General features: G+C 41.1%; 1 protein-coding gene across 3 annotated transcripts; it reads right to left on the reverse strand.

The window, feature by feature from the left end:
- Positions 1-1,921: 1,921 nt before the first annotated feature.
- Positions 1,922-23,085, reverse strand: LOC116451709 (transmembrane protein 68-like). Of its 3 annotated transcripts, none has more exons than XM_032125378.1 (7): positions 22,962-23,085; positions 19,002-19,332; positions 16,391-16,555; positions 10,912-11,105; positions 8,210-8,270; positions 6,261-6,400; positions 1,922-4,243 (listed from the first exon to the last, which is right to left on the reverse strand). In XM_032125378.1, exons 2-7 carry the CDS (start codon positions 19,327-19,329, stop codon positions 4,139-4,141), a joined length of 993 nt encoding a protein of 330 aa, XP_031981269.1. In that variant the 5' UTR covers positions 19,330-19,332; positions 22,962-23,085; the 3' UTR covers positions 1,922-4,138. The 3 variants fall into 3 exon arrangements, 2 of the variants coding, with proteins under 2 accessions (XP_031981269.1, XP_031981277.1); XM_032125386.1 differs by lacking the exon at positions 22,962-23,085 and adding an exon at positions 22,603-22,947; XR_004243311.1 differs by lacking the exon at positions 1,922-4,243 and adding an exon at positions 6,625-6,715 and having other exon boundaries at positions 6,310-6,400.
- Between the last annotated feature and the right edge of the window lie 4,281 nt (positions 23,086-27,366).

Here is a 27,366-nt window from a genome sequence, read left to right on the forward strand (position 1 = left end):
GATGTTAATTCCAAATGGCATCTCACCTTGCAATGTTCCACACACAGGCAAAAGAGAGAAGTATTAGCAAACACTTCAGGTTCCCCTACAATTCAAAAGCTTGTTACATCTCTCTGACCAATTTTCTGACATAAAGAGGTAATTCTAACCATTTTTAAGTGTTTCAGGAAGCAATATATGGTATGCGTGCGATATATGCTGTCACAAAATTCAAGGTTGCAAGTGACAAAACACAAAATTACCATAAAAAAAAGTAGACAAGCAAATACTGCAAAAACCCCATGATGAGAAAAGTATTGTGGAATCATAGAATGGTTTGGGTTGGAAGAGGACCTTAAAGATCATCCAGTTCCAATACCCCTGCCATGGGCAGGGACACCTTCCTCTAGACCAGGTTGCTCAAAGCCCCATCCAACCTAGCCTTGAACACTTCCAGGGATGGGGCACCCACAACTTTCTTGGGCAACCTGTTTCAGTACCTCATCACTGTCAAAGTAAAGAATTTCTTCCTAATAACTAATCTAAACCTACTCTTCTTTGGTTTAAAGCCATTCCCCCTTGTCCTGTCACTACACAGCCTTGTCAGAAGTCCCTCTCCAGCTTTCTTGTACCCCTTTTCAGGTACTGGAAGGTGCTCCAATGCCCCTCTGGAGCCTCCTCCACGCTGAAGAACCCCAACTCTCTCAGCCTGCCTTCATACGAGAGGTACCCCAGCCCTCTGATCATCTTCATAATTTTGAGACTATCATTTCTTTTGACTACTTCCTGAGTTTAAAAATAAAGCAAAGAGAATAGAGAAGTGTCATCAGACTGCGTCTTGAAGTTTCAGCAGACATGTTCTGGAGAATTATCTTACTTAACATGTATTTTCAGAGCTGCTATGCTCATGTAGCAATTCCATGCACTTCCATATTTACTTTTTGGTACCGTAATTTTTTGATGCAAAAACAACACTAAAAAAGGCATCCTAGTGTCTATGATGGGCTTAATAGGGATTAAGCACTGTAGAGCTAACACATTGTCATCATAGCTCTATCTTCTCCACAGAATAATAGGATGAAGCAACATAATGCTATACTTGTACAGCAAACCCCATACTGGATGAGCCACACAGTTGTGTTGACAGTGCTGATTAACCGCTCTACCTTGCATTTGCAGAGATTAATTTCATGTGAAAGCATCCTAATAATAGATGTTCAGACTGAGCTCTGCTATTACACAACAGGACAGTAAATTGGCCAGTAGGAGATTTGGGCCTTGCTGAGAGATAATGATGAATACCTGTCAGTACAGCAGTTGGTCTACTTCCAAACAACCTAAAAATACATATCCTGCTTATGCTGCTCACATGGGGAAACATGTAATGTCTTCAGTGTATCTAAAGGCTAACCAGACAATCAGTGGTCTAGTCTAACCCTGCTAAAAATCCCTTTGAATACTTCTGCTTGATGCACAGCAAACCAAATCAGCTAAAAAGATGGCTGGTCTATAACCTTACTTGTGAGAGTCTCCATCCATTGTCTGCCTCTTTTTCAATAAAACAAAGTAGGCAATCATTCACACCCCGAATATGTACAAACCAACCTTACTAGTCAGTATTTATGGCCTATTTTCTGTTGCAGAGCTTTTAACTGAAGTGGTACTGCAGTGCTTGTAAAGGTCTTCTGCAGCACTGACTGCAACTATTAAAACTCAGACCTTATTGTTTATGTGACTTTTTTCCTTTATTCCACTGTTGTCTGAAGTACTTTTCCTTTATTTCATTCCTTCTGGGGTTTTGTTCCTTCCATCACTATTCAGACACTGCAAGACAGGAAGGGCTTTTCAGGGGTAGGACATGCTGCTCAAAACCACTCAAGCTTCAGCAGGACAGGCCATGTATCATTCCATTTAGTTCAAAGACAACACAAAACTTCAGAAGTCTGTTCCAGTTGTCAATTTTATTCGAAAGGTGTCTTCTATACATTTTTAATATATAGAAATAAATATGAAAGGCCTATACAAATATCAACACTTAGAGAGTACCAATACTGCCCTTCATTTTTTATACTGATCTTTCAATACTTAAAGGGACAAAACTGCAGCAAACAGCCCACATACTTAATAAAATAAATTTTACAAAATCTCTGATAACAATGTCCATTCATGTCTAACAGAACCTTTTAGATTGAGTCCTCTTTTACATATATGCAACCTCAACATGAAGTATGTTCAGCTGCCTTTGAGATGTTCACAACATAGACTGATGTACGTTTTCCTCAAGATGGACAGGAAAAAAAAGGTCATACTTAAGTTAAACTTCAGTGCAGGAATTCAGCATTATCACTTTTAATGACATGCTGTGTTAACACAGTATTTTTGAAACACATTCCAATAAATTAAAAAGAACACAATCTTGCCTTCAAGTAAAACCCAAGTAATTTAAGGAACTTCAGAATGGGCATTTGCTTTTATATAACATGATTCTTCCCAAAGCTTTAAAAAATTTAACACTACATAAAATGTTTTTGATATAAAAAATTATCATAAAGTAAGTAAACCTTTTGCTTCTTGTAAACCACAATTGACAGCCAATTTGCCATAAAGTGATATTTTTCTAACACAGGGCATCATCCACATGCACTTATGCAATGTCACTAATTTACACATTTAAAAGAGCATAAAGCCAAGTCTGTGCTTAAATGGTGAGAGGAATGAATAGTATATCAAAAACAGCTGCTCCTTCAAAAGCTGGTTGTTGTTTGTTGGAGATTTTTATTTTTTTGGGGGGGGGGGGGAGTGTATTTTTTTTTTTTAAGAAAAGGTCAAACCGCAACAATATTGAAAGGAGACCACGTCATACAGCAAAAACCTCTTTTTCTCTTCTGAAGGAATTTGTCCTCATCCCAAAACTAAAAAGTTCCCAGATGTTTTAAGAACTGTAGATTAAAATTCCTGGAAATCAGAAGAAATATTTCAGATATTTCCTATTTGGACAATAAAACCACAGGCTTTAGCTAAGAAAAAATACAACATTATAATTTGCTGTAAGTGCACAAAAGCCCAATCTTGCAACTCTTTCCTCTTGATTCAATTGCTTTCACTTAAGGAAAGTATACAGAACTCGCTCTCCTTCATTATTTAACTTAGATAAACAACTGTTTGAAAAATATGTATGTTTAACAGTTTACCCATATACTAAATCTAAAGGGTATTTGGGAATGTCTTTCCTGTTTTTCAAAAGAACTCCTGCTTTTAGAGTGTTGTAACAATTTTCTCTTTCCATCAAAATAAAGCCTTTTGAGCTCATGTTATTAAACAGTACTGTCATTTTTTTTTTGATGTTTGAACACTTGGCTCATTGTTTCAAAAGAATTTGTAGATTCACTAAGAAATACATGGGACAAATGTCTACTCAAGGGCAGATACCCAATATGGCTTGGCTTAGAATAGCAGTTGTGTTGTAGGGTTCTCATTTGCAGCATCAGAGTAGTTTCCATAACAAACTTCCCTGGATCACTGTAGTTCTCTAATCAATTTTCACTCCTCTGAACCCTTTCTGAGCTCACCTAGCAAAACTAAACACTTTGTAATGCAAGTTTTGCAGGCATTGCCAGAGGTTCTGCAGGCCAAGGGTGGTGGACTGTTTCCCAGCAGTGTGAGAGGAACCATCTCAGGAAAGTTTTCATATGAATTGTATGGCATTAATCTGGCCCACAAAACCTCTTTACAGTGATGAGGGTCAAGACAGATTCCAGCTCTGCAGCAGGTTTGACATTCTAGAGATCCATCATGGTGGGGATGGGAGACAATGACAGACCAAAAGCAAGACAGACCATATACATAAAGGCTTGCAGTGTTATTTGGAAAATAAAACCCAAAACAAACCCTAAATCAACAACCCGCACACTTCCAAGGTAGGAATGCATCTATCAAAAATTAAACTTTGCCCCATTATGAATGATTTGAAGTTTGGGTTCCTGAGCTTGATACTGGACAGGGGAAAGGGCAAAGGCAAGTGACCGGTATCTTAAATTATACCTCATTATCATTAGGACAGTATTTAAAACCTATTATTAGAAGAATGAATAATTTACAAATGTGACTTCAAGAATATTATAACTAAATAGCAGTTATAGAAGTTTAAGTTCAGAAGACCTTAATCTTCTTTCTTTTGTGTTTGAAATCGTTCCATTAAAGCCCTAAATATATTTCCTGGTATTTTTTGATGTTTTTCTATGAGAACTTGGACTGCTGCTTTTGTCTGTAGGGAAAAGAGAAAAGGCTTTGGTCAGAAAAACTCAGCTTTATACTGCTCATATAATAACACAATTTCTAGGCTCTTTTTCATCCTTTCAAATACCACACTGTATTGTACTGTAAGTTCAAAATACTATTCTTCCATATTTAAGCCCAAAGGATGTAATTGTGGCAACACTGCCATGAAACAGACCAACGAACTAGAGTCTCTTATCTCTGTGTCCACAAGCTCTATTAGTGATATGCAAAAGTCAAACGACAACAGAGTAAATTCATGAAGAGACCTAGGTCTATAAAGCATGTCAAGCACCTGCATGATGTAGTGCAACTCAAACTCCTGCCTACGCCCAGGTTTGCATCAGTAACACTCTTCCAGTGGGCATCAACTTTGCTTCTATACATGCTCAGAAGCAGCAGTGGAAACACCACTGTGTCTCAGCACATTTAAATTGTACAAAGTAATGTCCTCTGGATCCAAGTCCCCTGAAGGAACTGGTTCTTTAACACATGTTCAGGACACTTAGCTGCATGTGACAGCAGCCTTCACTTTCACTCAAAAAAACAAACAGGCCAAGGAGCGCACAGCAGTTACTCTTATTACATAAAAGCTCTACAGGGAACATTCAGAAGCAGGGCAACATGCAAAAGCTGTGGTGAGAACACACCATAATCTTCCTATTCTTCCCAGACACGCACAGACTAGTGAATTCTTAAGGCTGGAAGCAGAAGAACAGAGAATTATTTGCCTCTGTACACTAGTGGTCAGAAAGCAAATGTCGGTAGAATGTTGCTTGTTGGTACAAGCTCCCACTGTTGGTACAAGCTCCCACTGTTTATATGAAGTAAGTGATCAACTGTTAAGTCCTTGGAGAAGGACTTTATACATCTGGTCCTAAGTGACTCTACAGATCTAAAACTTGCATTAGGTAAGAAATTTGAGCTTAACATTTTTTCTATATATAATGGGAAAATGCATACAGTGCCATAGCCTGAATCATGAGAGACAACTTTAAAATCACTCTAACTAACTAGGATTCTAGGGAATTCGCATTCTAGGGGCCTTTCTAGCAGAATTGGAACTTAAGTCAGAAGTAAGTGAGGGCTGGCACAAATGAAAGATGCCAATGCATGTTTGAAAGTAATTTAAACACATTCTGAAGTCCTGTCAGAGTGAACTCGCAACAGAAACAACCAGTTTTCCATAACCAGGGCCTAAGATACTGCAGACAAACATTTTAAGAGGTTCTTTTTGCAGAGACTTAATCATAGGGTAAACAGATGAGGAGAAACAACTGAACTGACACCTGCATGGTCAAGAACAGTCTCTCAAGTGAAGTTTTCAGAATATTACAAGTGACCATCTGTGGAGCTCTCAAAAATACCTATTCCAGCCCACTCCGTCTCACTGCTCCACCACTTAACTGGTTTATGTCTTTGCACTGTGAAATCTATTAATAAGCTGAATGAACATAAGGACCTAAAAATCCTTTCTATAAGGCATCCAAATCTGATTTAGAGGAACATTTAGAAGTTAAATTGTTGGGTTAGAAGCTGGACAAAAGAGAAACACTACACAAAGCAGTGAAATTATTTACCTTTTTTTTTAATTGTATGTAATTCCAACAGTTTATGAACATAGATTTGCTATGTTTGAAAGGCTTCTTTAGTATTTTTCTAGAAACACCAGGAAGCAGAATGCTTCCTCTTGGGTGAGGTGCTTCTCTCTGTCAACCCAGAGCTGTCTTATCTGACCGAACTTCTTCGGTCTTTAAAGCAAGTTGTTTCTCAAAGCAAATATAGGGTGCAATAAACTTTAAAAGACCTAGAACATCTGCAAGTTGTAGCAATAAAAAGATAGTATTTAAGAAGGACATTCAGAGTTAGGCAAGTACAAAACTTACCATGATTCCACCAATTTCTATAACTGGCTCCTAGACAGAAATCATTTGACAAGACTATTGCAGTGGTTTTTAACAAAACATTCAATATTTTAAATTTATATATATAGATATCTATCTTACCTTCTCAGCTAGCTCCTCAGCAGTTGTATTTGGTTCATATGGAATGGGTTCTCCAATAAATGTACGTAGCTTGACTGGAAACCCCCCATACAGGGGAACTACTGGCAATCTAACACGCTCATATAGTGACCTAAGTATTTCTAATGTGAAAAAATGTAACAGAAAGCAGGAGAAATAAAGGTGGGGAAGGGAAGGGAGAAGGGGAGTGAGGGAGGGTAAAGGAGGGGAGAGAGAGAGAGAGAGAGAGACTGAGATTATTCTGCAAAGATTTTTTCCTAGTATATCTTAACATTGAAACTGGCTTGTAAAGTAATCTAGCCCCCAAACCAGACTCTCAAATGTGTCATCTCAAGTGCTATCCTACCTTGACTGTCATTTCCTAAAAGCTGCATTAATGATAACATCAGACTTGTTTCTACCCTAACTTGGTGTGAAATCTTTCTTCCAAAGAGTAGCTGAAACGAGAAGGAAGAAGAGGAGAGAAATTCAATAGCTGCCTCTCTGGAGAGGAAGGGAATGCTACACAATACAGGTTACAGGTTCAGCTCATTTGACAGGTTAGCATTAGAAACTAGTATTGGAAGACTGCACTGTTCAGTCCCACTGAGGTCTAGAGGATCAGAAATAGCCTTATCTGCCTAAAAGTCAGTCATCCTAACATACTGAATTGCTCTTTCAGATCACACACGGGTTGCATATAAACCATGTAAAAATAGAGAAAAAACAGGTATCTCAATCAGCTCTAAGAGGACACTTTCTTCCCCACATGCCACCTTCTAAGAGTTTATCCCAAATGTACCCAGAAGAGATTCTTCAAAAAATGTGTGTTAATATTATCTTTCTCAATTTCAGACATGAAATTTCATTAACTGGGGTGTTGGCATAAGAAAATCCTTACTGATCAAGTTGTGGAATTTTCTGTACACAACCTATAAAAACAAAGACAAAACTACTGAAACTGGAGTAACACCTCCAGTGATCAAGAGAGTTATATTCCTCTAGTAACTCCGCTGTAGAATGCAAGTAGCATGAATTATTCTGGCTTCAATTTCTTCTGTTTGGGATTCTCCTGAACACAGCAACAATTAATTGCTGTTTATTTTTGTAGAGCATGGCAAGTGTGTGAATTATTCTACCTTCTGCATCTGATGCCTTGGCTTTCTCCATGCAATACACAGCTCTTAAATGGAGGGGGAGAGAAACTGAACTGTGTCACCCTGCAGCCTTCTGAAGGTGATGCCACCATACTTGAGGCAGAACATGGGGTGTGGAGGAGACTTTTTCAGGCCTCTCTGCTAGATAGTAACCAAGAGAATATAACAAAGAGGGAGTTTAACCCTAGAAAATGAGCAGAGATGTGGGCATCTAATCATCCCAGAGATGGACCCTTCAGACAAAGAGCCATCTCTTCATGTTCTGGCTGCAAGTTCCAAAGAGATAAGGAAGGAGAGCTGCCAAATGCAAGGTTTTGTGAGGAACCACAGGTCTAGTGCAGAATAGAAAAGCAACTATTAAATTAACTATTAAAGATTAAATGTAGTTCAAACCATTCAAGCTTTAAGTGCAGTTAGAGGTGTAAGCACAGAGCTTTAGGAGGACATTTAAAGGAATTATGCGTCAGTTGCAAACCTGCTTGCCTTGCTTCTTAACAGACAGCAGAAAACCTAGGGTTGGCCTAGCAGACACAAGCAGAGAAAAAAGTGCTTTAAATCTTCCTGCCTTTTTCTGGCTCCTTTTTCCTTTCTACTACTGCTTTTCTACAAAAACACTGCTATGTGGAAAATAACTTAGATGAACCAATACCACATCTAATGCTGATAACATCTCTGAGCTCTACCAGAGAGCAAATGTTGAGAAACAAGGCTGTGTTAAATCTCAAACTTATATGAGGATTATTTCTACACACACAAATGGAAAAATAAACTACAAAAAAATAGAAAATATCTTACTTATTCCTCCTAATGTCCTAAAGCCTTCTCGAACATTTTGTGTAAACATAGGAATGATGGGCTAGGAGGGAAAAAAAATAATTAAGAATTTAAGGAAGACAGCACTACCTAAAAAACTTCTACCTCACTTAAACTCAACAAGCAAATTAATTTCAGAAGTGTTTCTCAGTCAAGGATATATAGAGAGCAAAACAAGTATTCTGAAGTTCTTCTGTAACCTTCTGCCATAAGGCTTCAAACTGGAGAATACCACAAGATTTCAGTGAGTCACTGTTTCAGCAAGTCTATTTTCTTAGAGCAGTCCAGAATTTCAGAACCTATGGAACATTTAGGCATCCCTCCCCCCATCTAACAGTGTTTGCACAGTCGTGACTTAAGTGCTTAAACCTCTTACCTAATTTGTAGTTATGCTCAAAGGGAAGAATTCACAGGATTGGGACACTACATTTGTTTGATTCCTCTCTGCTATGCTGATGGCATTGCTTCACACTTGATGTGTCAATATATGTCCATGACTTATTTCTGCTGATGAGTACTTGGAATGGTGTTGAATACTTCAAGTTTTTATTGCTGTTTTTGAAATTGCAAACAGCTGTCAAGATTGACAAGAACTGCGAGGGGGTCAGCTACTATACAAAGTTTTTCAAGATAATTTTATAGTATGTACCCACTGTACACAGCATCATCAGAAATACAGAACTCTTCATGGGAATTTCATGCACTCAAATTCTTTTAAACTTTTTAAAGACAAGCATGGAGATGAGCTAGCACATGTAACTTTCCAGACATGCATCAAGTTGAGGTTTTTTTGAGAGAAAAAAAAGTTTGTAAATAGTTACAGAGAATAAAAAGAAGTGCAGCTGCCTAAACTGAATATCTTTATTCCAGAACAATCTTATTTGGAACATCTTATTTTTGACATAGAGGTAGAATTTTTTTTTTATATGACAGAAATTCTGGCAAAAAAACTGCTGAAATGAGACAACTTCAACAAGTTGAAGGTCCCAGTTTTAGACACATTTTTCTGATGTTTCAGACACATTCTTCTTTCCATGAAGAGTTCTGCTTATGATTCAAGATGACTTAAAAGTTCATCTTTAATCTAAATAAAGATGTTTTTCCCACTTTCAGCCTGCCTCTGACACTCTTCCTATATTACTGTGTCTTTCAGGGGTGTTTTTAAGGGGGATGAAGTGATGCCATGATGATTTTTTGCCTTTTCTTTTATACCCTTGTTATACCTTTTTGCAACTTCTGTATTCTTAGTGCTTTTTGCCTACATTCTTGGACTTGTTTGTTCAGCTGGGAGACTAAACATTTTAGAAGCTTCGTAGTTAGGGGACCAGTGTGCCCCAGACCCCAAGGTCCTCTCCAGAACACATTTTGTAAACTAAGATAGAACCATCCAGGGGAAGGCTCCTTGGGGAGGGGGCCTCATTCAAGCCTCTCATTGGGGAATCTTTGATAGACATGGTAATTAGTAAGACCTATAATGTTATACCAGATCTATTGTGGGTGTGCACTGCGGTGTGCATTTCGGTACATTCGACCTGGACGTAGTGCACCTAAGGATCCTTAAAATAAATACCAAGGTAAAATCCCTTTTTCCCTTCTAACTGTGTTTGACTCTTGATTTTAAAACCAGGAAAAAGCATCAGAAGCTACAAGACCCTTGTGAGTTCATAAACACACATCCAATAAAACAAATGTAACTAGTACAATCATAGTTGAATCTCAAGTATGGCCTTTCACATGCTATTACAATACATTAGTAAAATCTAAGCCTGTTGAAATACCTGTTTAAGCACTGTTATTTTCCTTGTGAGAAAAGTGATGCACACTTGGGTCTTAAAAGTATTCTGTTCCTATACAAAACCCAGAGATTTAACTAGTATCTCTTTGACAGTACCTAAATATAAAACTCCTGGTGTGAGACTTGCTTTTAAATTAGGTATATGCAGACCTATGGACATATGCACATACCTTTCAAGTACAAATATAGAATGAGAGGGACTCTGAAATGATTACTAAAATAGTTACAATTCAAACATATCCCACACTGTTGTGCCTTAACAGTTGGTCCCCTATGAATAGCTATGTGCCTGCTGACCAAGCTCAATGCTGCACATTAGAACTGAAGAGAGTTCACACCTGTGACCAGCTTCTCCTGCTGCTGTATGCCCTGGACATCCCTCACTACCATAAAATGCCAATAGAGTATGTAGTGCCAGTGAGTCTATACCCTGCTGGGTCACACCACACTTCAGTGATAGAAGAAACAGCAACACTGAGTTGGACTCCGTGATCCTGATGGTCCCTTCCAGCTCAGCATATTCTGTGACTCTGAGCTGTAGGGCTGTTTCCCAGCCATGCTGGGCAGGGAGGGCTAAGCCAGCACAATACTAACCAGGTGTGTGCAAAACAGCACATGCTTGTTATGGAGAAACCATCCTGTAGTTCGTCTCTCATTCTTTTAAACTCTGGATTTCCTAACCACACTATTCTTTGCTGACTCTAAAGCCTTCTTATCAATCAAAAGCAATAAAAAGAGTCTTGAAATGTAGTTCCTACAGCAAGTAGACCATACTCATGACAGTCAGAAATCTAACATCAAACATATGATAATCAAAACAGCTTTCTCTGGAAGAAAGTACTAATAACTTAACATTCTTTGCTTCTCTTCCATGATGTGTTATACTTACCACTTTTGCATCAATGGCCACCTGAGCAAAGCCCTTCCGATTACTCCACAAAATAGTATACATTTCATCACTAAAGAGTGCTTCCCGAACTCCACCTGGGGCAATGGCTAACAGACAGCCATTCTTCAGAGTCCTGACACAAGCTTCTTTTGGTCCATGTATAATTCCTAGTACATCAAGTAGTATTTTAAAACCTGTAAGGTAAGATAATATTAATTCAGAAAATGTTAACTCATACTACCATTGAGTACAGACTCCCAGCACAGAACACTATGGCTAAAACTTACTTGTCTAATAAGCTGCGGCCCCAAGTCCCCAAGAGGGAATGAAGCATTAAGTCCAACTTACAGATTTTGGTCTGCAAAGTTGAAGATTTAGGGGTTTCAATGGCTTTTTGTCATAGTAAAGTCAGGTGTTATCCCACAATCAGTACTAAACTGAAAAAGAACTGTCAAGCACTCTGACATCTTTCAGGTGTCCCTTCAAAGGAATTGACTCAACGGCACTGGCTCCTTGCTCAAGCTCTACTGCTCTAACATAGCATAGTCCAAATAAAGAGCAACAAGAAGCAGTACCAGGAAATTGTTGTGGTTTTGTTTTGTGAACTTTGGCAAAGAGCAGTCATGCATAAGGAGGAGAATGACAAAGAAAATGCATCACACTCTGCGTTACGGATCACTGCAGCAATTGACTCTGGTTCAGTCTGTGAGTACCTGGATGGCATTTCATACAAAGAGGAATCTGGTGAGCCTCAGTTGGGTACACTCACCTTCTGTTAATATTGTAACTGAAGTTTTTAACCCAAGGTTACATAAACTCCCCATATCACCTTGAATTTGATGTGTCATTTTGACCATTCATTCAAGAAACAGCAGAACATCAAAAATTTGCTACAAGCATCAAAAGGAACATATCTGATTAATTCAGACAACTAGCCTATTGTGAAAGGACATAACTAGCATAAACCTTTGTTTGCAGGAAATAAATCCTGTTCAGTTGGTTCAACAAATTTTAAATTTATACAGTATTTATGAGTAGCGCATACCAAAATGGTAACTTTGGATGACTGGGCAGTAAGGGAAACATTACTTCTCTTTCTTGAAGTTTCGCACTGCAGCAAACAACCCTATCAGCCATAGCCAAGGACAAAGAACTGATCTAGTCGAGTTTGCCTCTCAATAACAAATGAATAGCTGTGAATATAAGCACACATTTGTTACATACACACACATGCTGAAGGAGAGTCTAAATACAGTTAAGAAGACAGAGGTCTGTCTTATCTTACAGCTCACATAAACTAAGGGCTTGGGAAGAAAAGCATGAGGCAACACATCATTAATTTATTCTTAACTTAACTCTGATCTCTAACTAGTCTTTGTAGCTGGTGTGAGTATAATAACTCCCAACTCATATCTATATCCAATCAGGGTCTGACCATACACATGGCAACAGGGCACAAGCTGCATTACACCTGTCTCATATTTTGCTGTGCCTGCCTCACACACTGCTGATGACACTCAGTCTTCATCTAGTAGCATCTGCATGAAGGAACACCTGAAATAGAGTTTACCTAATGGAAATTCATTTCTTTAAGGTGCTTTTTTTGTAGGATTTTCAATAGCTGATTTTTACAATGCTTTACATTCCCAAAGTAATTATAGCTCTCTGCAATGTACCTGGTGGTAAAAAGCTGCCTGTCTCTAAGTTCATTCTGTCAGTGAGCTCAGGATACAGACAAAACAGTCATGAAAAGGCTTGAGATAGCAGGAAAAGAGACTCCAAGGAAGCAGAGACTGTGACACCACAATTCCTTTCTGAACTGGATACATGGGGGAAGAGGCAGGGGGGAGGGTGTGTGTCACAAAGCAACACCATGAGTTTGACCAGTTCAGATATCAGTAAAAAAAATAACAGAATATTGACAGAATACAGACAAAAAACTGTACTACAGAATAGTTGCGCAGGGAGGTTTCAAGTCTTCACAAAATTTCTCAGCTGTATTTCCCACCCTTGACTTTTAGTATCAACTTCATATTCTGAGCTGCACTTCATAGCCTTGCCAGCAGATCATACATTACTACTGACAGCTCTACTTCAGTACCAAAGAGGAACCTGGCTCTCTTAAAGCAGCTGAGAGACAGAATCTGACAGTGACCCTGAAAGGACAGCCAGGGTACCTGTGTCCAAGGCAAAGGTCATCACGAAGTTAGAAGAAACACTGGAGTAGCACCAGGTGGCACTGAATGAAAGTGACCAAGAATCTATTTTTTTTCCATTTTAAACAACGAAACAACTCTCAGAATTATCTAAACACAATTTTTTATCCATACAGAACATGCTAATTCTTCCAGACATCAAGAAGTTCAACCCAAACTCTGCCCTTTGCCCCAACATACTCTTTTCCCATTTTCCACAAGACTGTGCTGGCAGAAATGTTTGGAAGCCCTTTGGAGAGAACCCGGTAATGCATGTAACACTGCTCCCAACTTGTGCACATTTCTCTATCTTGGCCCCAGTGACTGTAACATCAGAGCTGTCAGCTACTGGGCAGCAGGATGGCAAGGATGTCATCATTTTCCCATGGTTGACCTTTAGGCCCCCAGATAGAGAGGAACCATTTAGACCATTGAATCCAACCTTCCACAGCTGTAGGTAATCACACACATATATCTGCAGAGAATCTAGCTCACAAGATACTTTGCAACACCTTGTGCATGTAACAGACAAGAAGCCAAAGCTCCTTTCCTCTGGAACATTACAGGAAAGGGACTGTCTTAGTTACATAAAATAGCAGGCAACCTTTTAAAGAGGCGTTCCAGATGACTTTAGGAAGCAAAAAAGGCCCATACTATAGTAGAGGATGATGCAAAAGAACACAAGCAAAATCTCAGTCCTCTCTGAACACTTTGGGAAAAGTCTTTCTCCTAAACTTAGAGAAGTCAATGTGTTTCTGAGCACTACACAACTAAGAGTCTAAAGGAACCAGAAGCCTGGAATATTGAGCTGTTTTTCCCTGTGGCTAACCTCTAGCTATAAAAGAAGGAAAAAACGAATGCACATGACCATATTTTATATCCTTCTCCAAAATGCAAGGAACAAAAGCATACTTAATACTGACACAATTCTGACACACCCATGTGTGTCTAACAGACTCCCCAAATGCACCACCACCTCTTCCCATTTCCCCTGCATTGAGCATAATAGCTTTCAGTTAAAACATCTTCTGAAAAGGCATCCAATTTAATCTGAACACTTAATCAAGATCAGACAGCCTTAGCATTAGGAAAAAGTTACAAAGTCTTTCTGGTTTGATTCACAAGAGAAGCAGCATCTAGCTGAGTTGCCAGTCATAGATTACTGTGCTTATTTTGAAACAATCCAGAACATTTTCTGGGCTCTTTGGGCTTATCTCCCTGAACAGCCTTAATTCTTTCACAGAACCAGAGAATTATGTAGATTAGAAGGAAGCTCTGGAGGTCGTCTAGCCCAGCCTCCCACTCAAAGCGAGTCCAACTAGATCAGAGTCACACCCAGTGGAGTTTTGAAAGTCTGCAGGGATGGAGATTCCCCAACTTGTCTAAGCAATCTGTTCAGTTGTCTGATCACTCTCATGTTAAAATACCTTTCCAAATGTCTAATCAAAATTTACTGTGTTGCAACTTGTCTCTGTTGTTTCTCATTCTGTCGCTGCGAGAAGAGTCTGACTTCTTCTTCTCCCCACTCTTATCTGGTACAGACCAAACAAATCCAGTTCTCTCAGCCTCTCCTTGTACACTGTGTGCTCCAGACCCCCAACATCCACTGAACATGCTCCAGTGTGTCAGTGTGCCCTGTAGTGGGGAGTCCAAAACTGGACACCATATTGCAAGATGTACTTGCACAGGTGCCATGCCAATGGAAATAACCTCTTCACTCAACCCACTCAATTACATTCATGCTAAAAAGGGTTCAGCGTGCAGTTCATCTTCTTTGCTGTAAGGGCACACTGCCAACTCACATTCAACTTGTCCACTAGAATTACAAGTCCTTTTCTGCAAAGCCCCCTTTTAAACAGAGTACTGGGGCACAGAATTGCTCCATCCCAGATGCACAGCTCTACATTTGCTTAACTTCGTAATATTTCTGCCAGTTAACTTCTATGAAGTTCTGAAGACAAGCTTTAATGCCCAGTACATCGACAGCTCCCCCCAGTTTGGTATCATCAGTGAATTTCCTGTGCATGCTCCAACCCCTCATCCACGGTTTCTAGAAAAACACTAACTAAGCAGCAGTGGTCCCAGTATCAATCCCTGAGGAATGCCTGTAGCTGTTAGCTAGATGTTGTATGCTGAAACCAGTTCTTCAAGACCAGCCATTCGGCGAGATGTTTCTGCAATGCTACTGAACAATATTTGAGGGACTCATAAGTATACTCACGCTTAGAGCCTTATTTTAAAGCAGAAATGGAGTAAACCATCATCTTCCAATTGATAAACAACTCTGCCTATATAGATACAATACAGAGCCAAATCTGCATTAAGAAGTAGGTTTTATTAGTCTGTATGCAAAAGATTTGATGACCAACTGACAAATGAATCTGTTGGCAAAAGCAGCCGTAGAGGCAAAGCTGTACTGTGATCAGTATGAAAAAGTTCTTTTCAGGGACTAAGGCTGAAATAAACGTACACCGACAAAGACAGTTTTCTTATATTAGTTGGTTCCACTAAAAGCACCAGTACACTACAGAACGCTCCTTGTAATTCATTTTGTGAATTGACAAGCCCTTAGTCACAAACCAAACTTGGGAAAGAAAGTGGGTACTACTGTATTTCACACAGACAAAAAACAAACCCCTCACACAATAATTTCACCAGCTAGCAGTGCATTGCACTAAGCTGTCCAGCCAAAATCCTTCCCTACACATATTTTTCATTTTCTACCTGCTTTACCTCATGCTTCACACAAACATGTTGAACACTTCTCTAGCTTTCCTCCAAAAAAGATTCTACTTGAAACAGTCTTCCTGGAGACAGGTTCCACTGCCCACCATGTTCAACTGGATAAGAGTTGGGTGGGATAAGAAAATACACTGTCTCTCCAGACTAGTATTTTTAACTTACAAGGCATTTGTTCCAAACAGTTTAATTCTTAATCAGTTTACACCACTCATTCTGCCTATATTAATAAAAAAGAAACATCTTATTGAAGTCTTTCCTAATGATTAATACAGAGAACACTGTTTCTCCTACAATCTCCTCTTTGTTTCTAAACACCCTAGAGTCATCACAAGGTGTTGCCCAGACAGGACTATGTCCCGTCCTTGCATGGGCCAGTCTCGTTCTTGTTTGTAAAGACCATGCTCTGTTTCAAAACTTCCACTAAATTTGTCTGAATGTCTGTAGTGAGAGCTGTGTTCCTGCAACATGATTTTTATTAATTACACTATTAAAAAATTAAAATAAGAATTCCAAAACTGCTTGTTTATAATGAAGTACATTACCTGGTAATCTAAAGACAAAATTATCAGCTACTACGGTACACCTCCTCTTCGTCGTTATATGAAGTCTAGCTGAGAAATAGATATAGTCAACAGGAGTAGCTCCATGATAAAACACAACAAGTCCCGGTCCTGGAGGAATATTTTCGACACCATGAAGCTCATAACCTGTTTGGAGTTGAAAGTGTAACAGATGTTAAATTTTTATACAGTTCTATCCCAAAGAAACTAACTTGCAGCAAGCTGGCAAACTGAAACCAACACCAATTGAGAAGTGGTAAGAGCAAAGTAAGTCAAAAGGTAACTTGCAGCATCTACAGGAAACACAAGCTGCTTCACAGAGAATACAAGTTCCATTTAAGGCACCACACTTTGAGAAAGAGCAAAAAAACCCAACATTAAAACAAAACACCCACTCTCACTATCTTGAACTGTATAATTTATCCTTATTTTTCCAGTTCACTGTTTTCAAGGAGGCAAAGTCCTCTGAATCAATCATTCAAGAGAAATCAAAATAAGGACTGGAGTGGTGAAACAACTATTTCAAGCTATTATTAACCTTTCAAAGTTCATTGCCACCAGTGATTGTTTCAGAAGATTTGAAATGACAGCACCGATTTATATGTCTCTTTTTACTCCAGGGTACGAAGCTTATCTTTGCTACTTCTCTCCAAGTCATACCTGTTCCAGCTTTCAATCACTATATACTAAAAGCTAGTTGGGACTTTATATGCTTAGCTGAAAAATACATAAACACACATAAGGTTCTTAGTGACCTCACATTTCTATTCAAGTTACAGTGCAGAATATATTTAATTAACAAAAAATGTCAAAATGCATCAGTATAGAACATATTCAGTTAATACCCAGTAGTACTATTACAGTATCTTTTTTAAAATAGAATAAAACAAGCTAAAAAACAAAACCACAGAAAAAACCAACCAAAAAAACCCCAACCAACTGCTGTCACTTCTTCCAAAGTTAATCAGGTCTGCAACTCCCAGACCATTAACTTAATTTAATTCTGGAGGTACACTTGGCTCTCCTCCCTCTATTTTACTTTCTGGAGTGGAGCTGCAACACATTGCAAGTGTGTCATCTGTCCCCCCCCAAGGGACCACTAAGTGCGCTCCACGCCAGCCAACACATACAGCATTGGCATTATACGTGTAAAGTTACAGGTATCACACAGCAGGTTTTGGGCTTCTTTTGGGGCTTTTAGTTGTGGCGTTGGGTTTTTTTAATGTTTGTTTCGTTTTTGTTTGTGGTTTTGGTTTGTTTGGTTGTTTCTGGGGGTTTTGGGTTTTTTTTTAATGCTGTTAGATTTTAGGATGAAAAGTTCTTCTTATGATATCCTTATTAATCAAGTGAGGGAAAAAATAACTGGAAAACATTTCATTCTTTAGCAATACAAGTGTATAGATAAGAGGGAAGCAGCTGGCAGGGCAGAAAAAAGTCACAGCTGTCAATGAGGGACCGGATAAGAATCTTCTCGCACAAATAAAATGTCAGACCTTACAAAAAGAAAAAGTTACTAAGCATTAAAAGAGCCAAGGCCTTAAAAAAATAAATTTTCTTGTGAAAAAAAAGCAAATAGCTTTTTATTGTGAAGGGAGCACTTTAAGGTCTTTGATGTAGCTGTTGATTTTGATGCAGTGTACTTTCCCAGATATGAAAGTTACATCTTAGTCTTACAAAGCCTATCTGATACAGCTGCTGCACCATCTGGTTATCAATGCCTTGAAAACCCGCTTCCCTTTGGCTAGAGAACAAATAGAGATGATTTTCAAGAAGGACTTATTCTTTATGTAAATTGCTCTTAAGTATCTCTCTCTCCTTTAGCTGCATCTAGACTGAATGGCTCTGAAAGAGACTTACGATTTCCTTAGACAGAAAAGCCAAATCATTTATTATGTCTGTCTTTATAAAGAAGTAATAGTAGAAGGACAAGGAACAGGACCCTTAGTTTTGACATTCTATTAGAGAAAGTATCCGTCCAGAATACAAAGACAAATTAAAAAATAGGGTTCTGTAACAGTGTCAGGCTCTAAAGTGAATTTCAAGAAGCAACTAGTGAGTAAATTGACACTATGTGCTCCTTTTAGCCATCATTTGGAATTTTATGAAAGACTGGCTAAATGCAATTAAATTATGCTAACATGTGCTGGCTGACATACTAGCTATCAGGGAACTGGCATTTAACTTCCAGTCTTCATATATTGACCCTGAAATGATACAGTTAATTGATCTAGTTTTTAACACAACACACATTTCAGGTCTTCTTCAAATGAGGAAATCCAGGAATTGTTTAAAAAAAGCAAAAAATGGGAAAAAAAGGCAATTTCAAAAATTGTGCATATATTCAACCAGAACAGAGATCTCATGTTACAGCAGCAAAGGAATAAATGCATACAATAAAAAAATTTACATTCAAAAAGGTCTCAATCACTTTTTTTTCTCTCAAGCACCGACAGTCACTTATAAAACAGAAAACAAACCTGGCCTGAAATGGCATGCACCAGCACCAACGACCAGGCATATATTGATAATCTTGAAAGCTAAACGAGGAATAAGAGCCTCAGAAGTTTTTTATGAAATGTCAGGTCTTGCTTACCATGCCATATTCTTCCATGTCCATCCCATAGGGTAGCCAACATTTCTCTTGCACCTGCCCAAACATCATGGGAATAAGCTTCCTTTAATTCATTCTTCCTTTTATAAATATGAAGTAAAAGGATGGAAACATAGAAGAGAATGACGATAACTCCTGGAAGTACAACGACTACTACAAGTGGAAAAAGCAACCACAAAATGTAGAATGCATAACTCAGATAATCTCCAATATGCTCCACACCAGTCCATTCTTCCAGAATGTAAGTCAGGCAAGTTAAGTAGGACATAGATGTTGGTCCTGCAGTACAGGATTCATTTCCACCTGTCATCTCCTGTTTAAAATAAAATTTTTAAAAAGTAGATGAATAAATCTTCCAAATAGATACATCTGCATATACTGTTTAATCATATAATAAACCTGCCTGATATATTTTATTCATACCCCACATCCCAGCAGCACCTGTTAGAAGCACAACAGCTCATACAGCAAACCTTTTACTTGATCTTTACAGTCCTTTTCTTTTGTGTACTGGAAATGCTGACAATTCTAATTGAGAAAGATGGTGCAATTGCTTAATTTCAGGCTAGGATTTTATCTCATTGAAAACTGCTCAACTTGAACAGATCCAGAACATTTATACTGTTACCAATACCAATTAATACTCTGTTTTTGAATTTCAAAAGCTGTATTGATTACTCTAGTTTATTGTTACAATAAAATAAAACCTTCTCTCAAGCACTAACTATAATAGGAAACAGCACAATCGCAAATCCAGTGCTTTAAGGAAAACCTACTGAACACTTCTACTCACTACAACCATAGGATGACTCAGGAAGAAGACTGGCTCAAATAACGAAGTCTCAGCCCTGGAAAGACCTTTATTAGTACCCAAAAATTTACTGACAGTGAAACTTCAAGACCCGGAGCACAACACTGAAAGGCAGCAGGAACGGACAAGGAAGAAAAGATCACAAAAAGTCCCCTTTAGAGTTTTAACTGCTCTGGCTTTACTCTGTCTATATACAAGAATCTCTCTACTCCAATGCCAGCTCCTAAGATACCAGCCCATAGAGGTCAAGCCTGGAATTTCAGGCTTTCTGTAACTCTGGAGCAACACGTTTTTTCTTAGCTTTGTACAATTTAGGGGACAACTTGCTATTCACTTCACCTTACAAACACAGGACAACCTGAATGCTTGGCTATTTTAGCTACGGTGCTTGAACAGCAAACCTAATACCTCTGGGAACAAAAGTTATTCTAGTCTAGAAAAAAACTACTTGGTCAATATTCCAAGTTCTGCTAGTCAGGATGAAGAAGAAAAACATGTTGCAACTGTAAAATAGGCTGGTAGAGAGAAATTAATTAAGAACAGTATTTCTGAAATAATCGAAGCTTGAAGTTGTTGTGTTTTGTTTATTAAATGTGACTTATAGCAGGTATGACTGCAAAACTCCTATGCCTAGACAGACATGTATGTCTATCTTTCTTTTGCTCTATTTTTGCAAGAAACAAGAGACTGAAATACAGAAGATAATATTGCTATCAGAACCCCAGTGACAACAAAACTTACAAAGCAGATCAATTTTATTCCACATTTGCTAAGGAACAGGGAAACACATACTAGAGTAGAACTCATTTCACTTAGTTTCGTGTCTCAATTTTCCCTCACATTCTGACAGAGCAAGGATGTCCCTTCTCCTTTGCTGGTTTTGAAATCGGCCTCTACCCACATTACTCAAGATAACTCCTGTTAATGAGAAGAAAGCTGATCTTTGCTCCCACAACCCATGCCTGTTCCAAACTAATTCAGGCTTACACCATTTTGCTCCTCAGCATGTTCTTGAGGACAGTGTGTAACGGGCAGCTGATTTTTCTCCAGCAACATATAAGCACATAGCATTAGTGACATGCCCTTCACGGATTTCATGCACCTGTACTTGGGGTGTGAATTAGGGAGAAAGGATGGGAGAGAATGAGTGTGTGGGAGAGCAAGAGAAAACTCTTTTTCATTCCAGTTCCCAGAGCCGAACTCCAGAACCTGTCAGGCAGCAAACACCCACAGCAAGTATAAGAAACATAAATTGAGAGACCAAACAAGATTTAGGAGTAGCATTCAACACCACAATATTTATCACATTGTTATGCCTGGACTTCTCCAATGGATCCACCTACTACCTAGAGAACAATATGGAGCATGGGTTATGGCACAGAAGCATTTCTTCAAAACTGAGAGGTGATTATGTAGCTTAAAAGACTACTTATAGCTATACTCTCCCACTTACTATATATTTTTAATTGTTTATGGCTTTCCCCAACCCCAAATACTCCAAGTAAATTTAAAGTCCTGTTCACACATGTCAGTCTTGCAAAATATTACATGTCCTTTTGCCTGGAATGTTCAATGCAATACCTCAAATGCAATCACCACAGTTTTATAAGTTTACTTGCATATCTGCATGCTAACCTGCAACAGAAATTAAAATCTAACATCTTATGTGCTACCAGCCACAGAGGTACGAGCTAAAGCACTGCCTTCCCTTAGGGACAGTCAGCTCTACTCTGAACAATGCTGCTTCTTCACCTTGAAGAGAATCCCAGGGTAACTTATACTGGAAATCAGACTGTCCAACCTCTTCCTAACTAACCAGTTAACCAGGTTGCTCAATGACATGTCCAGTCCAGTTTGTAGTATCTCCATGGATGGAGATCCCACAGTTTCCTCGGGCCCCTAATCCACTGCTTCAATACCTTCAGGTTGGAAACGTTCTCCTTTATTCTAGTTCTAGAGTTCCCCTTACTACAGCTTGTGTCTGTTGCCTCCTGTCCCTTTGCTCCGAAGATTCTACTTCCCCCTCTATAACCACTCATTAAGAGCAGCAGTAAGGTCCTCACAATGTGGGTACAATGGCAGTGAAGAAGGGACGGCAGATTATGGTCAAAAAAAGCCCAGGAGCTCCACACTGAGTACAGGTTCAACACAGTTATTATATGTTCTTATATAGTAACAGATAATGAAACTTTGGTCTGTTCCAACTTGCTGTTGAGCAGTTCAAAATACACACTTTTAAGGTCTAAGCTCCTAATGCAGCAGCTTACATCTTTCACTAGTTTCACAAAGATGCAGTTTCTCATTTGACTAATGACAGCGCACACCGACTTATGTTTACACTTCAGGCTTTAGGAAGCGGAAACAAGGCTAACACACAACTCCCTTCACTGACTTCTAGCACATGACCCAGAAAAGGCCTTAACTAAACTACAACAGAGGCCTTCAGCTGCAGTTAGCAGATGCTGGGATAACTGAGACCCTACTGATCACGATAGAAGGAGCGATTACGGACAGCAACACACTCTGCTGTAAATGACACGCAGCACGATTTCAGCATGTACATGGAATGTGTAAGTGAAACCCCTGGAGGACATCCCAGTGTTTCCAAACTAGAAAGACACTACAAAGCAGCAGCTCAACGTGTCCCTGCCAACAGAAACACACGGGTACGGAGGGCGGTTCTACCAGAATTAGCACTGCCACCACAAGCACACAAAAAAACCCAAATAAACGAAAAATACCAGAAGACCCTGATAATCCAGCTAACATCACCTGCGACAGGGGAGACCTTAGAAGTCAGAGGGGGGTTTAGTCCTTCTTTAGGCACAGGAACTGGCCTGGCTTCTGTGACGGCTGGTCAGTGGTTCCTTCCGCAGGGGGATGGAGGGGGTCTTGGCTCGCTTTCCTCACACGAAGGACACGGCCCCGGCCCGGCTGCCCCCATGAAGCGCCCCTGGCTCCCATCACGCTCCGCCCGCAGCGCCTGTCCCGGTGATGACTAAAGCAAGGCCCCGAGCTCGGCGGTGACAGAGGCCACCGCGGCAAGTCACCTCCCGCCCGGGCATCTGCGGGGTGGCAGCGGGGCCAGGCCCGGGCCGGGACCCTCCACCCGCCCGGCAGCGCCCGCTCACCTTCCCCTGGCGGCGGCGGCTCCGGCTTCAGCCCCGCGTCCCTGCCGGGGCCCGGTTTTACTCTCCGCTCGCCGCCCCCGCGGAGGCCGGGTGCCCGCGGGGCGGCCGGGCCGGGGCGGCTCCCGGCGGCGGGGCGGGGGCGAGCGGGCGCCCTGCGGAGCGGGGGCGGCGGCGGGGGGCAGGCAGGGGAGCGGGAACTCCGCGCCGCCGGGGGCGCGGGAGCCGCCCGGACCCGCGTCCGGCACGCACCGCCCGCCGCTTCCGCCGCGGCGGGGGGGAGCGGACGCCGCCAGGGGGCGCGCGTTCTCCGCGCGCTGGTGGGGCGGGGCGGCGGGGGCAGAGGGCGCCCCCTGGCGGCGCGGGCGGGCAGGGTGGGAGCCCGGAACCACAGAATTCCAGAGGGGATTGGGCCGGAAAAGACCTCCGAGATTATCGAGACCACCCTGTGACCGAACAGCACCATGACAGCTAGACCACGGCACTAAGTGCCACGTCCAGTCTTTCCCTGAACACCTCCGGGGACAGTGACTCCACCACCCCCCTGGGCAGCCTGTTCCAATGTCTAATCTCTGGAGAAATCCCTCCTGCTGTCCAACCTAAACCTCCTCTGGTGCAGCTTGATGCTGTGTCCTCTCATACTGTCGCCAGCTGCCTGCAGAAAGAGGCTGAACCCCAGCCAGCTGCTCCTCCTTTCAGGGAGCTGCAGGGAGCAGTAAGGTCACCATTGCTGAGGCTCCGTTTCTCCAGATTAAACACCCCCAGTGCCCTCGGCCACGCGGCCGTGGCACCCCCCAGGAAATACCGCGTCCCACCCGCTTACCTCCCAGCCGCCCCGTCCCCGGTACTGCCGGGTGGGTGCCATCCTCCTTCTCCAGCCCCGCTGGTGCTGCCACAGCAGCTGCAGCATCCGTACCTGGTACCCACTCATACCCACTGCAGGGAGTCAGCGTTCCAGGCACTTTGTCGTTCGAACACAGCATTCACGGTGCTGTTAAGGCACTCCTGACTGCCCAACGGCTGTGGATGTAATCCCTCGATTTACGTATAAAAAAATAAATAAAATAATGGATTTAAAAATAAAACTCAGTCAAGGAAATAATCAGTGTTCCAGTGACACCGGGTGCAGCTCCAAACACACACAGGTATCGATGCAGATACCCTACCGGTTAGGAAGACATGGAACACTGCCATGGCTGTGCCCTCAGCCTTCCATGAGATGAATTCCGCCAGCTCTTCCAGATCCCTGCCTGCTGTGCTTTTCTGACCAGTTGTCTTCTACATGTACATCATCTGCCTGTTCGACATCTGCAGCTGCTCAGTTGTGCAGTTGTACACAATTTACTGTGCAACTTTTTCCACTGTCATCCAATTAATGAATTGGTCACAGCCCCACGCCTGCCAGAATTCAAGAAGCATTTGAACAGGCACACGGTGTGATTCTTGGGGCTGTCCTGTGCAGGGCCAGCACTTGGGGCTTGATGATCCTTCTGGGTCCCTTCCAACTCAGGATATTCTATGACTCTGTGATTTTATTAATTTACTGTGTTATCAGTACGATATTTTTCCCCAATGCAAAATCTTGTCGTTTGAGCTGGTTGAACCTTATACACAAGAAAGCTACAAAAACAGAATTTCCCTGCATTATTTGCTGGGCATACTATACCTTAGAAGAGTCATAAATGCTGCTTTCATTTTGAGGCAGGAACAGGTCATTTGCTGGTGTTCATTTCTTTTTTTTTTGTTGTATGATGGAGAGGTGTAGCGGGTTGAGCTCGAAACCAGGCAGAAACGCCAATTAAATGTAGTGGTTTTGGTTCAAAATATTAATTACTTACTTATTTTCCTTCTGTGAGATAAGAATTAGGAGAAAAAAGCAAAGCAGGCACAAACCTTAAACAGTTGCAGTACAATGAAAAGAGTTTTATTACTAATAGAATTAAAAGTAAAGAGAAAATAACAAAACAAAATTAAAGCAAATCCCCCCCCCAGCACTTCTCTCCTTTTACCCAGCTCACACAAGGGATAACAGAACATGGGATGTTAGTCAGTGTTCCAGTTCTTGAAAAGTCTCTCTCTTATGCTTAAGGAAAAAAGGGTTTTCCTTCAGTTGCACGTGGTTCCCAAACTGCCACTAACAGCAGATCCGCCCGGAAACAAACAATCTGCTGTGTGTAGAACATCTCTCCCATGAAAAATCTCACAGTTCCTTCACACTACAAAACATGGGCCATCACATGGGGTTATTCATCTTTTTAAGGATAAGTTATTTTGGCCTGCACACAAAGGCTTTTCTTCGCCACAAGTCTCTAACAGCCTCTTACTACTTCTAAATAGCCTGGCATAGGCATTCTTCACAATCTTCACAGGCACACGAAGATACTCCATCCCCCCATGTTCTTCAAATGGATTAAAGAGACAAACAGTTTGTGGTATTACAGTTTCTTACCACGGCATGCAAGAAGGTTTCTTTTAAGCTGCGCGCCAGAATCGCGGCACCGCCCTCTTTTCTCCCGTCGCCATTTCCAGCTCCGTCCCACGTGACTCACTTCTCTGTCTCTCTGACTCTGACGCCACCATGTTGAAGGGTGTTCTTGTTCAGGCTTTACGGTGGGGAAAGCCTCGCTCCCTTTGTGCTGCTGGCTGTGTGGTGTCCTCTTCAGTTCAGCACGAAGTGTGCTGGCTGCAGACAGGAGGCTCTGCCGGCTCCCGTTGACTCCGCCGGCTCCGCATGGAGAGGAGAGGGACCCGCCTGTCCCCAGAAGCCGCGCTGGATGGGTTTAGCTGTGAGCAGTCCATGGCTGGTTTTAGCTGCCTGCGGCTCTGGGACAGTCCCCCCCGCAGTGATCCAGGGTCCGTGCTGCAGTGTTGGGAAAGGGGGAAAGGGGCAGTGGCCCCGGCCCGGCGGGGCCGGGAGGCTCGGAGCCCCCCCCACCTCCCAGCAGGCGAGCTCCGACAAAAAGGGGAAGTCCCGCCTTTCCGTGCGGTTTAAATATGTAAATTGTGAGAAGCGTAATTGGTCTTAAAGACTGTCCATCAACTCAGGGTCAACCCAATACAAGAGGCTAAAAAATAAGGGTAGCAGGGGAGTGATTTGATCTGCAGTTACATTTCTATTTGTATGACAAGAACTCTAGTTTCTGTAACACCAGTTTTTAGTTCTAATTTCTATAATACTGCTCTAAAAAAGAGTAAAAATTTAGAGGGAGCCACTAAAACAATATAATAAGTGCATATTATCAGAGCAGTATTATAATGTTTCTGGAAAAATTGTTTAAAATTTTTATTAGAAAAATTACATACATCATTCAAAATCACTCCTGTTTCTCAATAATAATTTTGTCTATCATCTTGATATCCCAGAAAATACTCTTAAGACAACTGTGACAGAGGACAACAAATAGGAACTATTTTTTACTCCAACTCACTTCAGAGAAGCAGTATAATAATGCAGTGATGCTGCTGAAAGATGTAATGGCCCAGGAAAAACTTGAACTTTGTTAGAAAATATTAACAGCTGTCTGAAATAGAGGAGATAGAGGCAGGAATCTCTGCTTTGAAAGACAGTCAGTGCTCTGATTACGTATCTCCTACCCAAGGTTAGTTCTCCATTGTGAGTTGCAGCACAGCTCCTAGCATGATCAGAGAGCATGGCATTTGAAAGGTTGTGCAAATTCTGATTACTGGAGTGTTTAATTGGTCCCAGAATCAGAATTGTTTAGGTTGGAAAGGACGTTTAAGATCACTGAGTCCAATCAATAACCTAGCTCTGCCAAGCCCACCACTAGACCATGTCCACAAGTGCCACATCTACACACCTTCTAAATACCTCCTGGGATGGTGACTTCACCACTGCCCTGGGCAGCCTGTTCCAATGCTTGGCAACCCTCTCAGTGAAGAATTTTTACTGATATCCAACCTAAACCTCTCCTGGCACAATTTCCATTTCCTCTTGTTCTGACCCTTATTTCCTGGGAGCAGAGACTGACTCCCACCTGGCTACAACATCCTTTCAGGTAGTTGTAGTTGTTGGTCCCTCCAGAGGCTCCTTTTCTCCAGGCTAAACAACCTCCCCTCCCTCAGAAGCTCCTCATAAGACTTGTGCTCCAGACCCTTTACCAGCTTCATTGCCCTTCTTTGGACACATTCCAGGATGGTATTAATGTACTTGAAAAATAGGATAGTCAGACAATGATTCTGGCTAGTCCTTCTTCAGTTTCTGCAATACAAAGAACGCCTTCAGATTCTGGTTACTATAATTCCTCTTGCTTCTTCACCTGTGTCCATTTTAGTATTCAATAATCTTTTCCTTTAGTTCCTTTTCTCCCTTGACTTAAGCTCAGGCTTTGAATTTCAGCTTGTATTGCTGGAGAGCGGCATGTAAGACTTCGTGGTTTGAATTCCTGTT

Source organism: Corvus moneduloides, chromosome 1 (genome assembly GCF_009650955.1).
Source record: "Corvus moneduloides isolate bCorMon1 chromosome 1, bCorMon1.pri, whole genome shotgun sequence".
In the NCBI taxonomy this organism is placed as follows: Eukaryota; Metazoa; Chordata; class Aves; order Passeriformes; family Corvidae; genus Corvus; species Corvus moneduloides.